At 47.5% G+C, this 23,953-nt stretch overlaps 1 protein-coding gene across 1 annotated transcript in view; it reads right to left on the bottom strand.

The window, feature by feature from the left end:
- The window catches only part of SNRPA1 (small nuclear ribonucleoprotein polypeptide A'), a 107,358-nt gene extending 87,393 nt beyond the window's left edge, over positions 1-19,965 (bottom strand). Inside the window, exons 1-2 of the mRNA XM_086958054.1 lie at positions 19,914-19,965; positions 18,782-18,892 (exon numbers count right to left, since the gene is read on the bottom strand). Coding sequence (XP_086814180.1) covers positions 18,782-18,892; positions 19,914-19,926 — 124 coding nt within the window. The 5' untranslated portion in view covers positions 19,927-19,965. The remainder of the gene's footprint in view (positions 1-18,781; positions 18,893-19,913) is intronic.
- Positions 19,966-23,953: the final 3,988 nt, after the last annotated feature.

Genomic DNA, 23,953 nt, shown 5'->3' with positions numbered 1-23,953 from the left:
TCAAAGACAGCCTTGATTGCCCCTTACCATTTGCACGACAATCCCTCCGACCAGCGCCGTCTCCCCTGGGTCAGACTACACTCAAAGCAGTATCCAGTCGGTCTTATCACCACGGTCTCTCCTCTCCAATTCCACTGAGCGTCTGTCATACTAGCAATTCTCTACTCGCTCGCTTATTCTGTTACTTCCTTTCGACACCCCAATCGGGCCCTTACATCTACCCAGCCTGTCAAACCTCATCCGATCTTCTCTTTGGAATGTCACACTACTTTCCCAACCTCTCCTACACCACCTGTCACCCCTTCCATTGTCCCCTCTCGTCACCTCTTCTGAGACCCCTGCCACCCTCACAGCCCTGCTAGGTCAAATCTCATGCCATCCTCGCCCCCCATTTTCCCCTAATGACACAAGTCCCTCTCACCACCCCCTTCCGCGACACCTCAACCAATCTCTGGGCCAAAAGCACCACCACTGTCCCACTTCAAAACACCCCAATCCACACCTCCCCTCCTTCCGCAGCCCTTCCCACGTGGCTCTTCGGCCTCAGTCTGCTCATCTTCCTCCCCCTCCCAGGTGCACACCTATCTGCAGTGCTTCTCACCATGCATGCCCTTCGGGAGGGAGGGCACACCCGAGCCGGAGAGGTAATGGCAGATGGGAACTTAGGAGGCGGATCACAGGGGCCAGCCTGAGCCAGGGGCGCAGCAATAAGACTTCGAACTGCACCAGAACCCGGACTGACGGGGGGGGGGGAGGAAAGCAGAGCTGCAGAGTGGGGAGGGAGGATACCAGGAACAAGGAAGCAGCTGTAGAGAGGAGGGGCAGAGGGTGGGCCTTCCTCGGAGTCCAGCGTTGCCATAGTTGCTGCCAACTATGGTCTCATCGATGTGCGGGGAACTGGTCCGCCCCGGGGGATGGGGGGGGGGTAGGGGGGGGGGGTTGACATAGAAGCAACTATTGAATGGTTCGGTTATATAGCGTTTACTATGTTCTGTAAGCGTTGGGGCCTTAGGCCCTCACGCAGTTAGAAAACAAGTATCGCAGCCTGTTGCCTTCTGGAGGGGAGGGGGGCATCCCTCGAGGAGGGTGGTGGTAGTTTTGTTGAACATGCATGATCTGGGGAATTACTAGCATCCTAGGCAGGAACGTTCTTGGTTACCACCACATCTCCTTTTGGGACGGCCCATCCGGACTGGGTCCTTTGCTTCACGGCGTCTTGTTTAGATAACAAGCCTACTTGCGATAAGAAATTGCTTCAGCCGTGAATCAATCGATCCAGTCTGGAGGGGCCGTCCCAAAAGGCGAAAGGGTTTTTAAAAAACTAATTTCTAATGGCAGGCCACCGTTTAGCATAAACGGTGCCGCCAGCCAATGGAATTAAGGGGCAGGGCTTCAAGACCCCCTTCTGAAATCTCTCACAATATCTCTCGCCAGCGAGCAGCGCATGCGCTGCAATGCTGGGCGAGACCTAAAAAACATCCATGTATGAGCTTGCTTCCCTTATGGTAGCCTGAAAAAACACATTAAAAAATAGAGGCTATTGGAAATTAGGATACTTGTTAGATTTAAAAGTAAACTGGTTGGGACTAAAGGGAAAGGACATTAGAAGCTGAGTGGATGCGACTTGGGAAAGTTTCTACAGACTAAGAAGGAGCATGTTGGTTAAGGGGTTTTGGAGTTCACTTATGTCCAATCAACAGAACAGCAAATGCTGGAAGATGATTAACTCAAGACATTGCCATTTCCCCGTTACAGGAGGTCCCAATATCTCAAACAAATCAGCACAGAAAAACTTGTAGCACTGAAGATAGAGGCAGACTTAGATCGCAAGATTCCCACAGAGAGCAATGTGGGTTACTCCAGATCAGTGAGACACAAAGTTTTGCTGGATGCTTTTCTAAATCTTTCATTACAGTAGTGGGGAAGCCATGAACACAGGATGTTGTATGCTCTAAATCCTTTGGTATGCAAAAAGGCATCTGCCAACCGCAACAGAATACAACAAAGGGCATTATGTATGGAGTGTGAGCGCTCTCATTTACAGCAAATAAACATCTGTTAGAGCAGTATCTCATTATCAACAGCTGGTGTTGGACCAATACTGAGAGAGTCTGGCTTTCTGGAGCAACACAATTCAACAAGCATTTGCAATGCAATAGGTCTCAAATTTGCAAAACTTTCAGCTACAGGTATTGTAAATGACAAAGCTTTTTATCTATGTGTTGATTTTAAAAACAGATAAAAAAGGCATTGTCATTTACAATGCCAATAGCTTAACATTTCACAAATGCAAGACCTATTGCATTGCAAATGCTTGTTTTCTTAGTGAGTAATTACTCTACCAGAGTGTCTTTTTCAGCGGCCCCCCTCGTGCAAGTCCCCACCGCCGTGTTCCACCCACCTGCCTTGCTCCTGTTGACCCTAGGGCTGCCACCTCTCATGCACTCTACCTCCTTCCCTGTGGTGTTGCTCTCGATCACCCACCCGCCCTCCTCTCCTTCCACGGTCAGAGGTTTTGCCCCCCTTCTTACCTTTTTGTCTGTGTTGGCCTATCCCACCCTCCTTCCCTTCTTTTTTCCGTGGTGCCACCCGCACATCTCCCCCATAACCACCCAAAAACCTCCACCCCACAAATGGCAGCAAACTGCTCTTTCGTGGTTGTCAGTTCCATCTCTTATTCCACATAACCCCGTCCCCATTGCCAGATTCGAGGTATAGGCATACATTCCTGTTTGCCTGCACTGGTCTTGCCCTCACTCCACCCTTAGTCAACTCAGCCTTCGTAACTTCTGCCACCCCTCCTACGACTCCAGTCAGCAGACACATTTAGTTATAAACATGTTCTCCCAGACTTTGGATTTTGAGCCGACTTGGTTGGGAATGGTACAGAATTTACAAATCTTGTCAAAGGTGTGATCCTGAGCAAGCTACGTAGCCTCATGGCTCTTTTCCAAGAGTGGGGCTTCCTAGCACCCATACGAAAGCTGTGATAGGTGCTGTACAAAGCCGGAAACCCATTCATTTAGATATAGGAATATGCCTCCCATGTCAATAGGTCTGGGGCAGAATCAGTCAGATGACCGGTGGAACCAAATGAGCTGCCTTACAGAGAGTAGCACCGTTGATCTGCAGTTGGCTTTAGGTGCATTAATCCCATGAGCTATCAGGGAGTATATGTGCTGCGCGTGCACCTGCCTTACAAGCATTGATACACAAAGGCTAGGGTTTTAGTATAGAGGAAGAAGTGGCGCTCTGCACAGTTTACAGAGGTCAATTGGACATCGGTCAATTAATGATGCTAACAGGAAAGAGTCGACTCTACCAACCCCTTTCTTTGTGGTGGCAAACCAACCACATACAACAATTGCAACAGTCCTGTGCACACATAAGCAGTCGAACCTAAACAGTGTGTATTCGTATTCAGTATAACAAAACAAAATTTGCTGTGGTTTTCTTGGTTCCTTTTAATGTGTATTGGCACAGAGAGCAGCAAGCCGACACGTGTTCGTCAGAGAAACAGTGCTCTCCGACTCTTCAGGGCCAAAGTCTAGGTAGACAGTATGTATAATCCCAGTACCGTTGATAATTCCAACCCGGTCAGGTTTCCTAGAGTGTATCACAGTATTCGAGTACACTATTCAGGCATATAATGCAACACTAGATGGCTATACTCGGAATGAATTGGTTACTGCTAAGACACAGGGCCGGATACATATATTGATTGACACATACACGTGTCTTTAAGGAACATCTTGGATTCCTTCGGCCTTGAAACCTTGTCTTGGACTGAAATTATCCCTTCCTGTTTGACCCCGTATTGGCGTTTTTCGCTCTTCACTGTGTACTCCCAAGTGAAATATTATCCTGGTCATTAGAATTAGCCGTGGTGTATGCCGGTCTGCACACTATACCGCCTGGGCTTGGGATCACAATCCCTGGTTATGCCCCCTCCACTCCCCCATCCACAGCAATCATCAGCAACAAAGAAAGTCATGGAGGACTACAAGCAAATTTGACAATTTACCGGGAAGGAGACTATAGTGAGCTCCCTGCCCAAGTAGGCTTCAGCGTGGAGTCTGTACATTGATTGGGAGTGCTGCTGTGCTGGTGAAAGGCACAACGTGCCTGACAAACTGTTGAAAAATCGGGCGGCTTGTGGTGAGATTGAGACACTGTCTGGATGCGGATGGTGGGCGATTGCTGAGCTCTCTGCTAGGAGAATTCCTCAGGCTGAGTGCTCTGCAGGCCATCGAGGCTTGGGGGCACCGGGCTCTGCGCTGCAGTGGTCACCTACTGTTGAGATGTTGGAGGGAGCATCTGTGCAGCAGCTGAACCAGTGATGTCCGACAGGTAGTCCATCTCCCGCCATTTGCTGAGGGCTCGCTTGCCCTCTGCAGTCCCCACTCTCCTCGACTTCTTAAGCCGGAGTTCTTGTCTGGGGCCGATTAGTGGCTCCCGTCGTACTGGTCAACACAGTGGCCATCTTGGGATCTCTTCATATCGTCACTTGCTCGCCTCCCTAGCCCGCCATCTCGCGATGTCCCTTCTGCCTGGGCGGACGATATCTCGATATGGATTCCCTCGTCTGGGATGTGACTTATGCCAGCAGCTCCCAGCGCTGCTCAAATGTTGTAAATTGAGCTGTAATCATTCTCCCGGATACCTCAAAGTCTTGATTTGCTTGGAGCTGGTATGGGGAGTCACTTGTCCCTTTTTAACCCCTGTTTGGAGAGCAGGACCTCTGCAGCCTTTACGCACTTGTGGGCCGATGGAGTTGGTTAATGCATGCAAATGATGATGATCGTTCCACATTGCTGACCTATGTGTGCTCCCTCGAGGACTTTTGATGGAGTCCAACTGAATCTTAGGTCGCTCACCCCCATTTTGATTTGTTACCCCCCTTACTATCTTTCCCATTGCAGCCATCTTTCCCGTTTATCTCCTCAATTCCCTACTTTTCAGAAAACAATGTACACCAGACTAGATCTGTTTTTCACGGCAAACTAATAGAATTCCCTGATCTTGCTTTAGCCCAGAGATCCACCTTGTGGCCCAATTATGAACATCAACCCATACACTTTAGGGCTCGCCTCAGTCAGCGCATGCGCTGGTCTGGCGAGACATGTAGTAACTGGGCTTTTAAAAGCCCTACCAGACGCTTTGGTGGCCTTGAGCGTGCAGTTACGCGCACAATGATGAGCAGAGGCGCCATCTAGCTTTCCTCTCATCATGGTGCTCGCACATCGCACACCACTCGCCAGGCGTGTTTTTTTTAGTTTTTTTTTTTACTTGCAGCGTGAGGCGCGCACTCTTGTCTTTTTCCTGTACTAATGCTTACTCGTTCCTTAGAGCACCATGCAAAACCTCGATCTAAAAACAGGCAGAGGTTGTAAAGGCTTTTACATCCCCCAAGCCAAGAAAAAAAACATGGTTTCTTTTATAACGCAGCCTTCGGTAGACCTATCGTAGTGAAATAATTGTTTTTCTTCCCTGTACAGTGCAACTACTGCTAAACAGAAACTTGCATCGGTCTCATGGCATTCGTTCATGTTTTTTACACCGTTCGCCTGTTTGCCATCTTTGTTGATTCCAGCTGACGAAGGACTTTGTGGTGTAGTTTGTATAACTCATGCAAGCTAAAAAAAAACTAAAAAAAATAACATATCCTCGCTCTTCTGCTTGAAGTCTAAGACAAGCATTGTAACAACACCAACGCTGAAATGTCTTTCCCCAAGTTCTCTCTGTCCCCATTTCTGGGTGCCGGCTGCCACCGTGTGGCTAGAATAGTAATTGCTTATTAAGATGTTAAAAATAGATAGGCGCGCAATACTACCAGGCGTGAGTCAGCTTATACCTACCTGTTCAGCATATCTAACTACCTCAGTTTCCGGATTGATCGGTCGGCCAAAATTTGCTTTGGAGTGTATTTGCATTCCATTCTGCCCCTTAAACCACATATATTTAGGTTAATGTTTTCTTTTATGAACTCTTTACCACAGCGAATGCTCCAAGGTCTCAGTTGTATAATGAAGAGCGGAGTTTAAACTGATGCCTTGAGAAATCCTTTCCATTAATTGCTGTATCAGGAATATAGGTTTGCTATCACAGGACACAGTCAAGTTGAGCCATAGTGCCACCAGAGACCAGTAGGACTGAGTACCAGACACAGTTAAGGGGTTCCTGGGGTATTTTGGTGTACAGGAGTCCTCCTTCTGGGATCCAGTGCCAGCAATACGAACCGGAACCCCAGACTTCCCATGAGTGCTGTCAGCATCCAGGGGGTGACAAAACATCAGCTGGCAGGACCAGTTGCCTCAGTACAGGGTGCCTTCTCCCTCCAAGAGCCTAACCGATTACTCCAGGGTGATCACAAAATCCTTCAAGGGCTGTGTCTTCCTCGATATCCTGTACTCAGCAGGTAAGACCGGTGTGTGGTTGTAGCCTGGCTCTTTGACAAACACCACCCGCCAGCCCCTGGATACCCCCCGGGGTGATTAGCAGCACTCTATAAGTACTGATTGACCTGTGTAAAATCGCTGTAGTCTATCAGACTTCTCAAAACTTTGTGCCATAGGATGCTTCTGCCTGTGTTGTGTCCTTCTCTTCAGAGAGGCCCTCCTTCCCCTTTGACATAGAAAGTACTACTTTATTCTGATGTCTGAGACGTTTAGACATTAGATTCCAAAGAGGTCAAAAGCGGTTTCAGATTCTCATGAGTCGGGAATTGGATTGTGCCAAAGCAGCCATATTCAAGTTCTAGAAAGAAGAACATCTCTCTAATATCCCCAAAAACTTGCGCCCGTCTTGGAAATATCTCAGATGACAAGGCCGCTGTGTGTGAGATTTAATTAGTAAAGAGACGCACATTTAAAAGTGGCTTTCAAATAGTGTTTCAATTTTTTGTGAATGGAATTACCAATAATTTTAAGCTTCTTTCAGAATTTTCTGTTTGCTGCAAAACATTTATTTTTGATATACAAACTATGAAAGGATCAAACAATTTTTTTATGCAATAAGGTACAGGCGAGGTGGATGAGAAAGGTTCCATGCTTATTTTATGTGCTGATTTATGTGGTAGTATTAAATTCAATGGCATTGACATCACTGTCAAAAATCGAGTCTGTCTCATAATTTTGTTCGGTTTTATTTAGGTTGCATTTGTTGGTTTTAACTGAGATCATTTTCAGTTATGGGGAACATCTTGTAACTGGCCACAACTCCTTTAATTCCCCCTTCTTTACAACCAACCATTCTCTGCATCTTCATACATGTGCCACATTTCTCCATCACCATCATATAGTCTGCCGTCCATCTTTTCTCCCACCACTTCTACTTTTCCTGCAACCCACAGTCCTTAGTTAAATTTATGGCGAATGCATTACACCTTCCTTCAACAACCTACATTGCTTTTGCGGTCCTATTGGCCCGGTATTGCTCCTTTCTACTTCACAGGAGAGGGAGGGGGGGGGGGTCTGGATAGGTCTAGATGGTACTTATGTAGTCCACACACAGCCTTTTTTAAGCCGAGTGAGTCAGCGCGCAAGCGCTGTCTGCAAGACCTTGAGTACTTGAACAAGCATGGGCATAGCCAATAGGTCTCGCCTTTGGGACCTTATAAGTATTTAGTTTACAGCACAATATCCTTACTGCAACAACATTAACTGCTACATGGCTAAACACTTATAAGGTCCCAAAGGCGAGACCTATTGGCTATGCCAATGCTGGTTTTCTTATGGAACTTATTTCCTTTAACCCTCCATCTGGAACTTCCTATACTGGTTTTATGTCTTCATTTGTGATAGCTTATCAACATTTAGCTAGTGGTATGTAGAAATACTAGAATAGCAAGCGGATATCTTCTCCACAGTAACCATTCCCTTGTTGACAATCTAGTAACCTACTTTCACTATTGAAGACTTTGTAGTTGAACTCACTAGCCCGTTGAGCCTCCGCTAAACTCGATCCCTTAGCAGACATATATGGCAATGACTTAGCACTGTTCTTTCCATTCCTGATCTGTAAGTGTAATTGTTCTGTCCCAGACCATCTAGAATATTTTATCTTGCACTCCTGTGGAGGCCATATTACTACTTTTACTTGCTTATTATCTTGTTGGTGCACATAATTGCAGCAGAGTAGAACACTTGGCAGAAGAGATTCAGTATCCCTCCCACTCTCCCCCCCTGATACATGCCCCCCATTACCGTACCCTTAATTTCCCTCACGACCAAACTCTACTTCCCATCCCAACATGCCCCCCTTCAATCACGCACACATCTCCCATGACTATACTCACTCCAAACATGGCCCTAACTCCTGGACCAACCTTTACCACCCCCCCCCCTCTAATCTGTCTAAAAATGCTAAGAAAAACTTCCAACATAAACTACTCATTCGTAACCCTGAAACACTTATTGTCGATAACTACCTCAGCCTCTCTTACCCCTTAACCACATTGCTGCTTGAGAGATTCCTCTGCTGTGCTGGACAGCAATAAAAACGGGTGTGGTCATGACGAGCTGAGCTCGTCATGAGCATGGAAGAGGATAAAAAAAAAACAACTACATCTTCTATTCCAAACGCCCCTCCAAATGGAAAAGCATTTCCCTACATCAGCTCCCAGTCACTCACCCAATCAAAATACACTATGGATTTAAATTCTCCATCTTCAAAACGGGTAACATCCTCACACAAGCTGCTGAATCGCACCTCGCCATCTTTGAGCATCACTTCAGCACCTTGTCTCTCCACCTAGACAAAATTATCCCTAATCCTGGGCATACCCAACCGCTCAACATCCCTGCTCTCTCCCTCCTCCCTCTTCCTGACATCACACTGCACACCCCTCTCCCAACCACTCACATTCTGCAATGACCTGCACCCCTCAACCCCTTCTAAAATAACTAACCTCTAAGCTCCCTCCTGCACTCTCCCCCCCCCCCCCCTCGACCTGAAGCCCTACCCCTCCACCCTGGCTCTCAGATCGTACTCTAAACCTATCCTTAGCGAATCAATTGACACTGCGTTCCTCACGGAAACCTGGCTCAATAACCTCTCAACGAGCATGCTTGATCTACTCCCGCCCACCCCCCCCCCCCCCCCCCCGGATACTTTATCCTCCGAAAAGACAGAATGTGAATGACACCAATGATCCCACTACCACCCTCTTAACCAACCATCGAGATCAATGACCTCAAACAAAGTCCCCCACCCACACCAAAGGAGCCATCCTGGACGCCACCATTACCAACAATGACTTGGCCTTCCTGACCAACATCATTCCTATTGACTGGTCAAACTACCACCTCATTTTGTTCACCATTGCCTTCACGCCCCCTCCCCACTTAAATTAAACCCATGAAATGGACCAGAAATTTAAAATGTATCCCTCCTGATGAGCTGGAGTCCAAATTCCAAGCTCAACTACTCCTCACTCCTCTGACAAAACACAAATAAGCTTACTGATCACTTTAATAAAGCGGTCCCGGATGTCCTAGACCAATTGGTCCCGCCTAAACTTAAACTCTAAGAAACATCCCTTCCAAACCATGGTTTAACCTAGAACTTAACAATAAATGACGCTCATTAAGACTGATGGAAAGAACCTGGAGACAGTATCCCTCCCACTCAAACCCGAGACTCCTCAGATCAGCTAGATCTACATAAAAAAAAACATCTTTAACGAAAAGGCATCCTTCTTCCGTACACAACTCTATCGGGCCAAAAACAGACCTAGAGAACTGTTCAATATTATCAGTCACCAAACCTCCTCAGCTCCACCTAACAAGATGGTCTTAAGCGCTAGATGTGAAGAAATTGCCCTCTTCTCTTGAAGAAAAAAAAAACCCCCACCAAAATAGATAAATCCTTGCTCTCAACACAGATCCCAACCAGCCCTCTACTTACTCCTGACATCTCCTCTAAATCACAACCCTAACACCTCCTGGTCCCCCCTCATACTCACCTGCTTCCTCACCACACCAAACCCCTCACACATTCCTTCTCCTATTACCACCATAAACTACCCTCCACACCTTCGCACCACTACTCCTCTCAAACCTAACCACCAAAACCCATGACCAAAAAAATAAAAAGGCCTCTTGGCATAAATTCCTCCCTGTAACTGAGCACGAAGTACAACTAAAACCGTCCTCCAATACAAAAGACCCCCTCCCTTCTAACCCTGTCCAAGACCTAAAGCACATCATTGTTTCATCCTGGACCACAACCATAAACACCTCCCTTGCTACTGGGCGTGTCCCTAGCTCCCTTCAACTTGGTCAAATCTCCCCCATTATTAAAAACACTAATACGGATCCTAATGACTTAAACAATCTCCGCCCCATCACTAACCTCCCCCTTCTTTCTAAAGCCCTCGAAAAATGTGTCTTGCTCCAATTAGAAAAACACATCGAAAAATTCAACCTTCTGGACCACTTACAATCAGTTTTCAGAAAAGGCTGCAGCACTGAAACTTCCATACTATACATTGTTGACGACATCCACCACTCCCGTGATAATGGTGAGACATGTCTACTTATCCTCCTTGATCTCTCCGCAGCTTTTGACACAGTTAACCACTCTGCCCTACTTAAGGAGCTCAAAGATAGTTTCGGCCTTAATGGTCCTACCCACAAATGGTTTGTCTCCCATCTTCAATATCGAACCCAGAAAATTAAAATTCAAGACAGTTCATCTAACCCCACTCTTGTCTACCTAGGAATCCCCCAGGGATCTATTAGCTCACCCTCTTTAACCTCTTAATGGAATCCCCTAACCCTCATTCTGAAACAAGCTGGTATCAACTACCATCTTTATGCCGATGACACCAAACTCTACTAGAAATCAAAACCCACGCTGACATCATACACCTTAACACCCTCACTAAAATCCAATCCTGGTTCTACCTTAATCATCTCAAACTCTAACCCAAAAAAACTGAATTCACTCTTCTCCCCTAAAAAACCCCTCTCCCCATTCACATCTGGATCTTGGACCTCAATGCCCTCAACTGCTCTCTCTCCCTGTCCAACTCAGTAAAATCTCTTGGTATCTTTATTGATTACTGTCTTAACCTCAATGTACGCATCAAAAATGTTGCTAAAGGAACCCTCTACACTCTCTGTCATCTCAAGAAAAGTAAACCCTTTCTCATAACTGAAGATTTTAAATTAGTTCAATCCCTGGTCCTTTCGCGAATGGATTACGGCAATGCCATCCTCACCGGAATCCCCAAGGTCCACCTAGCTCCACTCAAATCTGTACTCCGTTCGACCACATTTCCCCAGCCTTCAAAACTCTTATATGGCTCCCCATCAAAGGCAGATCCGCCAACAAAAACGCATGCATATTTAGTTTATTCAATAAAAACTAAGCAGTGCTTAAGAAGCCGCCAATGATCCTCAAGCAGCCACGTCACAGGGAACACCGAGAAAGTGATCACTCACAAGTCACACTGTATCATAATCAGGGAAACAAGAATTCAACAACACCCGTCATGCAACGGTGGTCAGAATAGAAATTAACATGCGGAGGCCACGCCTTTCATGTCGTATTTCACATGTAAAAGGTGTGACTTTATACAGTAAGGAGAGGTGGGCCATGGCATTTGTGAAGAGGTACACAAGCGAGGTGTCACACTGTACCCTATTGTGCTGGATGGCTGGGGTACCCCCGAAGGTTCCCTTTAGCCTGACATACCCAAACATGTGTGGAGTGGTGTGGCTCACTGGTTAGAGGCGGCAGACCTGAGAGCAGAGGCGGCCTGGGACCAGGGTTCAATTCCCGACGCGGCAGGGTCGTGGACCAGGGTCAGCGGACTCGATAATTCTCATCTCGGTGCCTACTCTAACCAGGGATCACACTCGGCAACTCTGGCATTAGCTTGCCTCATTTCCACAACGGCCCCCCACATACGCCAGGGATGCCTGGTTTCACCTTCGAGATACCCAGTAGGGACCATCTCACAGGGAAAGCCAGGACGGGTTCCCCAGCGGTCTACTGCGCAGAGATACTCCTTCGGGAGTCGATTCTAGCGCATTACAAACCCACAATTAATGAATTAAACATTCCACAGATGCGTCTCTCCTTTTGATGCTCCCCGATGCAAGAACAAGAGTTGGTGTGGCATCAGAGTAGCACCCTCTTCCCCCCTCCCCAACACACACACACACACACACAACTCGCTGTCTGTCCTGCACAGCACTGGAAGGCCTCAGCTGAGGAATTCAGCAGCTTTGTGATCCCCCACTGCACACCACACATTCCTGCATGGGACCATAGTGGACAGGGTGCACGGGCCTCCCCTGCACTTAGAGCAGGCTGACGGGAGGGTCAGTGGGGGGCCCTTGCCCCCCACCCTGGCCTACACAGCCACCACCTGCCTTCCGACCGCTTTAAGTGCTCTCCTCCGCTCCAAATCCTCATTTCCAATGGCAGGCCACCGTTTAGCATAAACTGTGACGCAAGCCAATGAAAGAGGGTCAGAGCTTCAAGTCCCCTTCTGAAATCATCTTGCTCACAGGAAGTCACAGAGTGTTGCGATGCAACGCTATGAGAAACCTAAAAACGGCCAGTTTGCATAAGTATTGATATGGTAGGTCAATCAACTGAAGTGACACAAAAATCAATGTTGTACCTACACTTCCCAGGCTGCTATCTGGTACTATTTTTTTTAATTCCCTACACCTGAATTCTGCTAGCCTCGTTTAGGACACGGGGCAGGAAGGGGAATCTGGGCCCACAACTGTGGGGGTGGAGGCCTTTTGCCACCGCTGACCCAGGCCGACAAGTACTTTATGAAAAAAGATTTCCGCTACACATTCCATAATGCTTGAACGCCCAATACAAGGGGCCTCTGCTGACTAATCCAATTATTCCTATGCTTGTTTCTATGCCCCCTCACCCCCATTTCGTCCGTGCTCCCTCTCAGGAGTTAGAGGTAAGATTTATAGGTACAGCTCGTATTCAAATTTGATCTCCTCACCCAAAGTTTGTTCTTAGCAGACAGTCTTTCTGGCCTAGGCTTGCTAAGTCTCTCACCCACTTCGCAAGAGTGACTCCCAGCTGCTTTCAGCCCTCACAGCATCATCTCTCTGGTTGCAGGGAGCTTCCAGGCATCACACAGTCTTAGGGCAGGAGTAGAGGCTTCCTTAAGTGGCCCTGTTCCAGCAGTTGCTTGTGGGTCGTGACTTAGTCTGGCAGGTACTTGGAGGCTCTATTGAAGGGTACAGATAAATGTCCACAGATGCGACGCAGCGGATGCCCAGCGCTATATTCAGCATAAAGCGTCTTGAGGCAATGACCCAGATTCTTCACAAGGCAGCACCAGATTACCTCTCTGTTCAATGGAGTGTTCTGGATTGGTCAAGGCTCAACAGCACACTTGGGCAGTGCCACAGTCATGCAGTCCAATTGAGGGGCATACAGAGCTCCAGCAGGTGCTTATCCTGGCTTTGGTGAATCTACCACTCAGGAACAAATCTCCCAGGGTCTTTGCAGCTACGACGGGGTAGGAGGCTAATACTGCACAGCATGGCTCTGCAGTACAGTGATCATATAGTGCCCTTGCTTAGTGACTCCATCAGACAGACTCTAGGCCAAGGTCCACTAGAACAGTGTCTTCTAGGATTGCCTCCTCCTGCAGGGTTGAGGCTTCCTTCTCGTTTACAAGCAGAATGTTTGGGCACCCAGGACAGTCCTGAAATTCCTCCTTTAGATAAGACTAAAGGTGATGTTCTTTGTGGTGATGGCCTTTGTCATTTTGTAGAAAGTCTCAAAGTGGAGTACCCATAACAGAGGTACAAAGTAGTGTAAGCATGCTACACCTAGCTATTTGCGCCCCTTTCTCACATATCAGGCAGAGAGACCGGAATCTGTGACCCTTCAAAGGCTTCCTGGCCATAACAATGGATGCTGCAGGTCTCACCCTGCACCCCTTGCCATCTAGCTGAAGGCAGCTTCAGTCAGAGTCAATTATAGCCAAAAGTATCAGAAAGGGCCCTGGCATTTCTAAAGAAAGCCCGTCACCTCCTTCATATATCATGTGGTGTTGCGCCGTCCCATTAAGAGATGCCTCCAATACACACATGCTGCCTGGGGAAAGAAGCCTTGCCTATACCTTGTACTCTAGTCCATGTGGAGTGCTTCTAAAAAGGAAGCCGCAAACTTGTATTATTAGTGCATAGTACACCATCAATCCTATTACACACGCACAGGTACAATGCATGGAATTTTGTCAGGATCATAGATCCATTGAGAGCAGCAGAAATTGTAGATAAAAGAGCCTGTAGGTGCACAGCCATGTCTCCCAGTTCAAAAATCCAGTTGCTATAAGTCACCAATAAGGTATGCTGCCCCCACCTTGCTCCACACATGAAAACTGCATCACTATGACAATGTGTTTGGTGTGCCCGTCACGGTTCAGAATAGGTTATAGATAATGTGGTGGTGCTGAGTGATGCTGGGGTTGCTCATGATTCAACGCTTTTCAAAAGCAAAATAGTCCCTCATGCACTTTAATGTAAGCTCTCAGTAGGAGGCAAAATGGTATACAAAACAGTAAATAGCATAAGGTGAGAGAGTGATACTCCTCTGGGCAGAGCCAACGCCTGCTAGATGCATATTTTAAATAATTGGTAACAATAGGTCGTGCTGACAGCTCCATTGTCAAGCTGTCAGCACGACCTATCATTGTCAATAATGGGTACAGGTGGCATACTGGCAAGTGATTTAAATGTATGCACTGATAACAGAAATTAATGTCATACAACTCAAAGGTGCTAATTTTAAGTATCTTTCTTGTATGCGAGACAGATGCATAGGACGCACTCGGAGTAAATTCCTTCAGGTCGCACATCAACCTTTGTAGCACGTGCATTAAGCAACCGAGCTAGCAGATTAGGATAATGAGCAGGGAATCCTACAATGTGATTTCGTCAGATGCCAAGAGTCACAGGGACATTGAGATTATGCCTGCTATCCCAGAAACCCATACCGAAGCTGCTGAAACATCAATTGATTATAAGTCAAACAAGATGACAACATCTGTAATGGGTACATTTATGATAGCACTAATCACCGACAGAAAAAACACATAATGGAAGGGATCCAGAAAGGATGTAAACACCTCTGCTGCGAATCAGACCCCCTAGCCCCCTGAGCCACTGATTTGTTACCCAGGAAAAACACTCTAAATACACTGATTTCTTCAGGTGGGACAGCTCAGCTCGCCCTGTATCATTCCCAAGGCCTTTTACAAATCTCACTCTTTTTCCTCAGATTACATCAACATATTATAATACGACTTGTTTAGGATTTTCCCAATTACGGCAAAAAGAATTGCTTTAATCAATAAGAAAGTAAAAAGTAATACGTCGACCAGTTTCCCTTTCTTCTCTCCCAGCTGAATGGAATCTTTGTTTGGGGGCTGTGTGTTGCCAAGCGAGCCCCTAGCTGCACTGGCTGGCAAATGGTATCAGACATGCTGGTACCCTTAAAACCACTGCTCCCAGAGATCACCAGGACAATGACCTGCGGAAAATGTTTGATCCTCGTGCAAAGCAGGTTTGCCTTTTTTTGGTGCCCTCTGCTTCGGGTTTCATTATTCAAGCCCCTTGAGCATTTAGGTTGAGCCAAACGTTGAAACCTGACCCTCACCGCTTTCAGAGCAGCCAGAACCAAGCTCCGGCCTGCATGCTTATCAGCAACACAGCCACAGCCTGGACAAGAACTCTTGTGCTCGTGGTCACTTCTTGTGCCCACTACAAAGCTGCGTGTCTTCCTCCATTCCGTCCTTTTGTTCGCTTTTATGAACGAATATACCGACTCTTTCACTTAAAAAAAAACTGTAGGGCTTTTTTTGGAATTACTCTACAGGACGCAAAGTTATTCCTACTTAACCTGTTTTGGGATCTGCTTAGCTTTACCATAACTGCCACGTTTCCTCTTGCCATGTCCGACATCCTCTGTTTGCCAGGTTGTTTTAGCCACCGAAGTTGCATTCTGGGAATTGTAGTTTCATTTATTTATGCTGTAAGAAAACAGTGTTTGTAAAAGTCCCAAAATGTGTTACGGGTCAGTTGTTGGTCACCTGGCAGTTCTGCCTACCTTCCAAATGTCTAATTAAATGTTGCTACGTCTAGTTACCTCTTTGCTAAGTCACAATAACACTATATCTAATATTAAAGGTCCCAATTAGAAACACATACATTTCTATTGACATCTCGCAGAAAGGGGGTTGCAAACGCCTGCTTCCACTACGCTTTGTTTTACACCATTAGAATATTAATACCAGTAGGAAGGAATGAAAAATGTGCAACTGCTTGTTGGCAAGGAAACCGACAGCCTCCTCTAAAACAACGTGCAGAGCGAGGAGGGAGAACAAAAGCCGCCTTTAACGCTGTGCTTCCCCAAAAGGGCTGCTGAGCTGAGCTCTGATTGCTCACAGAAGGGGAGCAGTCGAAGCTGAAATAGTTAACCCCTGGAGCATGTTTCAGGTTTCTCACAAAGTTGTAGCTAACCCAGCCTGCTACTCTGCCTGCAGCCTGACCCCTTGGCATTTCCACTCGGCTTCTCCCAGCCATACATAAACTTACACAAACAAACAGGTTGCTCAGACAGAGTGGCTCAAGAGAAAGGCTTTTTTTGCACCTTGCGTCTTATGCTTTCGATTGCCAAAACATGCTTAACTAATGAACCAGAAAGTGAACTGACAAACAAGAGTTATTGGGTAACCAGGAAAGTACAACAGCCAGACAATGTGGAAAGCCCAGTTAACTCGTTGAGTGTGGTGTACCATTCAGGGTTATTACCAAAACCAGAAGTCTTGCAAACAAAGAATGCAAATAATAACCAAGGAAACAAACGAACTGCTGAAATGTGCTCAGTGTAAAATTTGACCATAAGGGTGGAAACTCTTAATTAAACAAGCAACAACGAGTCTAATAGGGGCAGAAAGGCAAAAAAAACCAAAAACGAGGCTAACCGGGGCAGAAAAAATGCAGCCGCGAAATGAAAGTAAATAAACGCGGCCGAATATGAAAGCCTTTGATGCAGCAGGGGGCGGAGCGGACCCCTTTGAAGTGAAGCTGCTGGCCGCACCACGCTGGGGAAGCAACAGATGGTTGGCTTTGATGTAGTGATGCGAGGCAGGCGGATAGAAGCACGTGCATGGGACACATGCACTTCTGGAAATCCGCATTTTTTGAGAGCTTAGTTTAGCCCCAATAGGTTTCGAGTTATAAATAACCTAAAAAAGGGTCATGGATTGTTTGCTTTCTAGTTCAGAAAGGACCTGGCATGGCAGTTTGGGATGGACTGTTCCCATGAGGAGCAGGGTCAAGACTGATTTGCATATCGTGGTGTCCAAGTGGGCAAAAGAACAACGTGTTGTGATGCTACCCCAAGAGATTGATTGCCAATGATTAGACAAATTGCAAGCATTCCTCCCATCAACTTGTGTGTTTCATGGAAGACTGTCTATGTCACTGCACGAAATTAATGTGGTTCCGTCTGCAAACTTGTGGTCTCAGGCACGCCTCTTGGAATCTACACTCTGTAGATATCATTATGAGCTTGCGGGGGGAAAGATAACGCACACACAACAACCCACACTACTCTCTTCCGCACCATTAGTTACTTTACCAGCAATTCACTGCCAATGAGCGTGAGAGAAGAATTAGGAAAAGATGGGAAGAGGGCAAAGACAAGTTAGGTAGAAAAAAGTAAATGCAGACTAACAAAAGGTGAAGAGTAAAGAAAAAAAGAAAATGTATGTTAGAACAGAAAAGCAATAAAAGGAACGATTACAGGCCTACGAATCAACGCTTGAAAAGAGGGTTAGCAAAATGAAAAAGAATATTAAAGACATCTTTGTTGTAAGCTAAAATGTTACTGCGATGTCCAACGAAAAGAGCCTATTACTAAATTGCAGCTGTTCAGGGGTATTACTTCTGATGCTATAGTTTAAGGGTTTAACCGTATACACATTTTAATTACAAAATTATGAATAAATGCACCAATGGCAGCAATTATTGCTTTTTCCTTAGACTACGGTCTAATCCTCGAGCGAATGATCAGTGGGTTAATGCACACAATGCAGATATTGTATGCAATTTATCACAAGTTGTACCTGGTATCCTAAATACGTGGGTCAATGCACAAACAGCAACAATATGCACGTAACGTTTTAGAGGTTTGAGCATTAGCAAAGCAGCACACAGAACTCCGGTTGACATTATCTACACCAATTGAGTTTTAAGGTGAAAAACAAATATTCACTCTGAAAATGTACCAGTGTTCGCAGTATTGGACAGTTTAAATACAAGAGGGAAAAAAACGGGTTTGAGCCAGCATTCTAATTGATCTAGGAAGTAAGTGGACAAATATATTTCTATACAAGGCAATTAGATTTCTGCAGCAGTTTGCTCGCAGCACTAGTAGATTAAAACACAATTTCCACACTCCTGTTGCCCTCTCGAGGGACTCCCAAAAAGTATTCTCTTAGGACTATAATCACAACACCACAGAATATACAACCCTTTCATCTCGTGTAGATGTCGCAATTTAATGCTTCGTTTCAGCCCTCAAACTTTGGTTCATTCTAAGGTTTTTTAGCCCTTCGAATTAGATTCGAGATTTCTCTGCTGGAAGTTTACCTGTTCCCTGAACTCCTCTCTCCAATCATATCCACTCCTTTCCCAAATGCAATTGCCTGGCTTCTCCTTTCCCCCTTACTCTCTTCATCCACCTTGAGTGTCCCTCGTCCCCATGACATGCTTACCCCGAAGGTCCAATTCACGGTCCCTCACGGCGTTAGTATACTGTGCAGCCCCCTCGATGAGTTCGGCGGTTAACTTCACCATCTTGCACACTTTCTGTTCCGCGGCTCTGCCTAGAACAAGAAACACGCCTGAGAAACGCGCCCTATACGTGCGTCCTACATTTACGTCATCACTAGAGGACAATTTCACGTCACGCAAGCACACCCCACCTCGCAGTGGCACCGAGTAATATCTACCGTGGTACTGTTTATTAAGGAAAGTCGTAAAATTAAAACTTTTATTAAATTAAGTAGAAAAGTCTACGGTGTTTGCTTTATTTTAAAACGACACTAGTGCAGTCTCAAGCAGTAGTTAAATACTACAATGATATCCATATTTATATTCTGGAAATTTTCAATGAGAAACACACAAAAAACTTCTACTTTTGCATATTTTTAAAAAGACATTATAAATACAATCCTATTGTTAACCTTTTAAGATGGCCGCCATGCTTACGTGATTGATGTTGCGCCCGCTTTGATGCTAGGCACAATTTAATAGCGAGAACTGGAACGTTAAAGTTCACTCCTAATGACACAATGTCGCGAGATACTCGAAGCTCCCTGTCGGAAAGCGATAGTTTTGTACGTTTGAAGAACTCAAACGGGAAAGGGGCTGGCTTTTTGAATGAGAACTATTTTAAAACGGTCTTGCTTTCGAGTTTACCATGGAAATTAGGTGCCAGCGGTGCCAAGTTTTTAGTTTGCCCATATGTGACATTTTCACGTTTTTAGCCTGCATGTGTGTCACATATCCTGCATTATGCGTGACACTTTTTACCAGAGCACAAGTGAAGAACAGAATGACGGAAAGGCAGCACAAGGACAGAGAGAGAAGAGATGGCATAGATCGATGTGGGACACGTTATAGGCAGCCCTTCCAAGTACTGTACCACTCGGGTGTCCACCTTTCCAAGAGAACAAGCATTTGCAATGTAATAGGTCTTGTATTTTTGAAAGTTAGAGCTCTTGGCGTTGTAAATGATATTGTTTTCTACTAGAAAAGCTTAGAGGACAAAGAATGAGGGATTACAACTGGTAAGAGAGGCAGCTGTAGCACTGCCTAGAGGACTTAGAATGCATGGTTACTTACCGGTAATACACATTACTCCGAGTCCTGGTCTCCCCTTCCCATTCCTGACAAGTGAGCAGCTAGTCTGCTCTACAGAAACCCCTACCTAGCTGAGCTGTTTGCACTTCCCCCTATGATGACGTCACCATCACGTGACTATAAAGGGGGAAGTGCATCTAATCAACATCCTGAAAATACCAAAGAAAACCAGAACGAAAAAACAGACCATCAACCAAATAAAAACCCAAACCAGGGAGGGAGAGAAGGGTTCAGGAATGGGACGGGGAGACCAGGACTCGGAGTAATGTGTATTACCGGTAAGTAACCGGGTATTACCTCCTCGTCCTGTCTCCCCGTCCCATTCCTGGCAAGTGAGCCCATACCCAAGCACACGGTGATTGTGAGAAAAAAACAGACCAGAAAGTATGAGAAAAAACAGGTCCATTTTAATCATCAGGAAACAGTACAAACTATAAATCATGTACAGAAGACAGGACACAAGCCCCAAAGGCAGCAGAGGCCGCCATCCCCAACTGAAGACGGTAATGTGCAACAAAAGTATGGGGAGAAGCCCATGTGGCAGCATTGCAAATGTCTTTAGACAAGGCACCCTTGAACATGGCCCAGGAGGACGACACGCTCCTAGTCGACCTACCCTGAATAGAAGAAGGCAGAGGACAGTGGGCAGAATCGTAAGCAGAAACCACAGCGCCCCTGACCCAACGAGACAAGGTGGCCAAAGAAGGACGAAGCCCCAGCCCAGAGAGGCCATAGGTGACAAAAAGGGAATCAACTTTACGGAAACCAGCTGTACGCTCCAAGTAGATGCGGAGAGCCCTCAGCACATCCAACGAATGGAGGAGCTCCTCCTCGGGAGAGGCAGGAGCCGGAAAAAACACAGGGAGAACAATATCCTCCTGACAGTGAAAGGAAGACACCACCTTAGGGAGGAAGAACTGGCTCGGACGGAGAATGACCTTATCATCGCAAAAGCGCAAGAAGGGGGGGGAAGCCACCAGCGCCCCAATCTCACCAACCTTCCGGCCGGAAGTAATGGCCACAAGGAAAATAACCTTAGCAGAAAGGAATTTCAGGGCCACGGAGTCCAAAGGTTCAAAAGGAGGACCCGTCAAAGCCCGGAGAACCAAGGGAAGATCCCAAGGAGGCACAGGAGAACGAGAGACAGGACGCTGAAGCAAGAAACTCCGCAGGAGGCGAGCCACCAACGGGGAGACTGAGGAAACAGAAGAACCCCGGAAAGCAAGAATGGCAGCCCACTGGGCCCGCAGGGAAGAAACCGCAAGCCCCAAGACGAAACCATCCTGCAAGAAGTCCAAAACCTTCACGGCCTCACAGGAGGCAGAAGAGAGACCCCTCACAAGACACCAGGAGGAGAAATTCTTCCAGTGACGGTCATATGACTTCAAGGTGGAAGGACGCCGAGAAAGCTGGAGACAACGGGCAACCTCAACCGAGCAACCCAGACCCAGTAAACTCAACCTCTCAAGTGCCAAATCCCCAGCCGGAGGCGACGCAGGGAGGCAACCCCCAGAAGAGGAGCCCGCAGCGGGGAGGGGGACAGAGGAAACCTCCAATGAGGGCAAACAGAAAACGTCAGCAGAAGGGGGAACCAAGACTGCCGAGACCATTCCGGAACCACCAAGAGAACCTCCGCCCGATCCCAACGAATCTTCCGGAGGACTCTCGGAATCAAGGCAAACGGAGGGAAGGCAAACAGCAGACCCCTCGACCACGGAACCGAGAAAGCATCGGTAGCCCACGCCAACGGAGAGGGAACTATGCTGCAAAACCGAGGAAGAAGGGCGGACTCCTCCGAGGCAAACAGATCCAGCCAAGGAAGGCGGAACCAGAGGACAATCAGGTCGAACAGATCCAGGGACAGACAAAGGGACACCGAGGAGGGGAACACCCTGCTCAAAGAATCCGCAGGCCTATTCTCCTTCCCCGGAAGATAGACCGCCGTCAGAGACAAGAGATTTGACTCGGCCCAAAGGCCGATCTCCCGGGACAGGAGAAACAGAGCATGACACATGCCCCCCTGGTGATTCACATAAGAACGAACCACCTGATTGTCCGTCTGCACAGAGACCGCCCGACCCCGAAGGAGAGGAGTGAACCGAAGAAGGGCCAACCAAACCGCTCTCAACTCCTTCCAGTTCGATGACTGGAGGGACTCAAAACTGGACCACCGACCCTGAGCCTTGGAGGAACCCAGAACGGCACCCCACCCCAAAGCACTGGCATCCGTGGACAACACGACTACAGACTGAGGAGGAAGGAGATCGAACCCCCGGGAAAGAGAGAGAGGGGACAACCACCACTGGAGATCCGCCCGAATCCCCGGAGTGACAGGGATCAGAGTCTCGTAGTCCAAGGAGGCAGGATCCCAGTGTGACAGGACATGATGCAAAAGGGGGTACAGATGGAGTCTGGACCAAGGAAGGAGATGCAGAGTGGAAGCCATCTCCCCCTGACTCCGCAACCAGAGACGGGCAGACACCCGGGATTGGGACAGAAGCCAGGAAAGGTGACAAAATAAAGTCAACTGGCGCTCCTGCGATAGAAAAACCATGTCCAAGTCCATGCGGAAGAGAACCCCCAGGAACTTCAGGGACTGGGAGGGCACCAGGGAGGACTTCCTGTGGTTGATAAGGAACCCAAAGGAACCGAGCAGAAGACACACCTGGTCCACATCCGACAGAGCCTGTGAAAAAGAAGGAGATACAATCAACCAGTCATCCAGATATGAAAAAACCAGAAGACCCCTGGAATGAAGAATACCCACCAGAGGGGCCAGGAGCTTGGTGAACACCCTGGGCGCTGAGGAAAGGCCAAAAGGGAGCACGCGGAACTGATAGTGAAGGCCCCCCACAGCAAACCGGAGAAAACGCTGGTCTTCCGGATGTACAGGAACGTGCAGATATGCATCCATGAGATCCAGGGACGCCAGGAAGCCCCCCGGCAGGACCAGAGGCAGGATGGACTGGAGTGTCACCATTTTGAACGGACGGTGGACAACGAAGCGATTGACCCGCTTCAGATCCAGAACAGGACGAAGATCCGAAGTGTCCTTCTTTGAGACAAGAAAGAGGATAGAATAGCAACCCCTGCCCCTCTCCAGAGGGGGGACCTCCACAATAGCCCACTTCTCCAACAGGAGCCGCACACCTGTCAACAAAGCATCCCTGCGCAGAGGAAAACGCGGCAGGGGAGTCTGAACAAATCCCGGAGGAGGAGGAGAGGAAAACTCTATCCGGCAACCTTCCGAAACAGTCTGAACCGCCCAGGCACCCGGAACCGACAACCACTGGGCGCGGAAGGACTGGAGGCGACCACCAACCGGCAAGGGCAGACAGTCATTGAGAAGAGGAGGAAGCGGAGGTGGCAACACTGGCAGCGGCCCGGGGCTTGGCACTTCCAGGGGCCCCCCTGCCACGAAAGGGCTGAGAAGCGCCACGAGCAGGAGGCCCAAAAGCGCGACGGTAACCAAATCCACGACCCCGAGAAGGAGGGCGGACCGGAGCCACCAGCTTATGGTTCTCAGCAGACTGCTTGACCATACCCTCCAGCTGAGGACCGAACACCCTGGAACCAGTAAAGGGCAACTTAAGGAGGACCGACTTCTGTGAAGAGTCCGCCTTCCAGGAACGCATCCAAATATGCCGACGTGCAGCGATGGAAGCACCAGAAGAAGGAAATATCCGACAGGTACTTAACCTGTTGCTCCATCAAAGATAAAAGAGGCGTGGCATCCTCGCCGTCCTGCAGCAGAACCGACAGGGACTGAAAATCCTTAAGGAGCGACTGAACCATATAGTTTGAATATGCAGCTGCACGGATGGAAAAATTGGAAGCAGCATAAGAATGCTCCACAGCACCTTCAATACGCTTATCCACAGCGTCCGCAGGAAGGGCGTCCTCAGAAACGACCAAACCCTGAGAAGAAAGGCCAGCCATCAGTTTATCCACCTTCACAGCCTGAGGGAACTCAGAAGCAAAACCCTCCAGAGGGTAACGCAGAGACAGGAAACGAGGAAAAG

Source organism: Lissotriton vulgaris, chromosome 2_1, assembly GCF_964263255.1.
Source record: "Lissotriton vulgaris chromosome 2_1, aLisVul1.2, whole genome shotgun sequence".
Classification (NCBI taxonomy): Eukaryota; Metazoa; Chordata; class Amphibia; order Caudata; family Salamandridae; genus Lissotriton; species Lissotriton vulgaris.
This window is presented reverse-complemented; position numbering and strand designations above follow the sequence as displayed.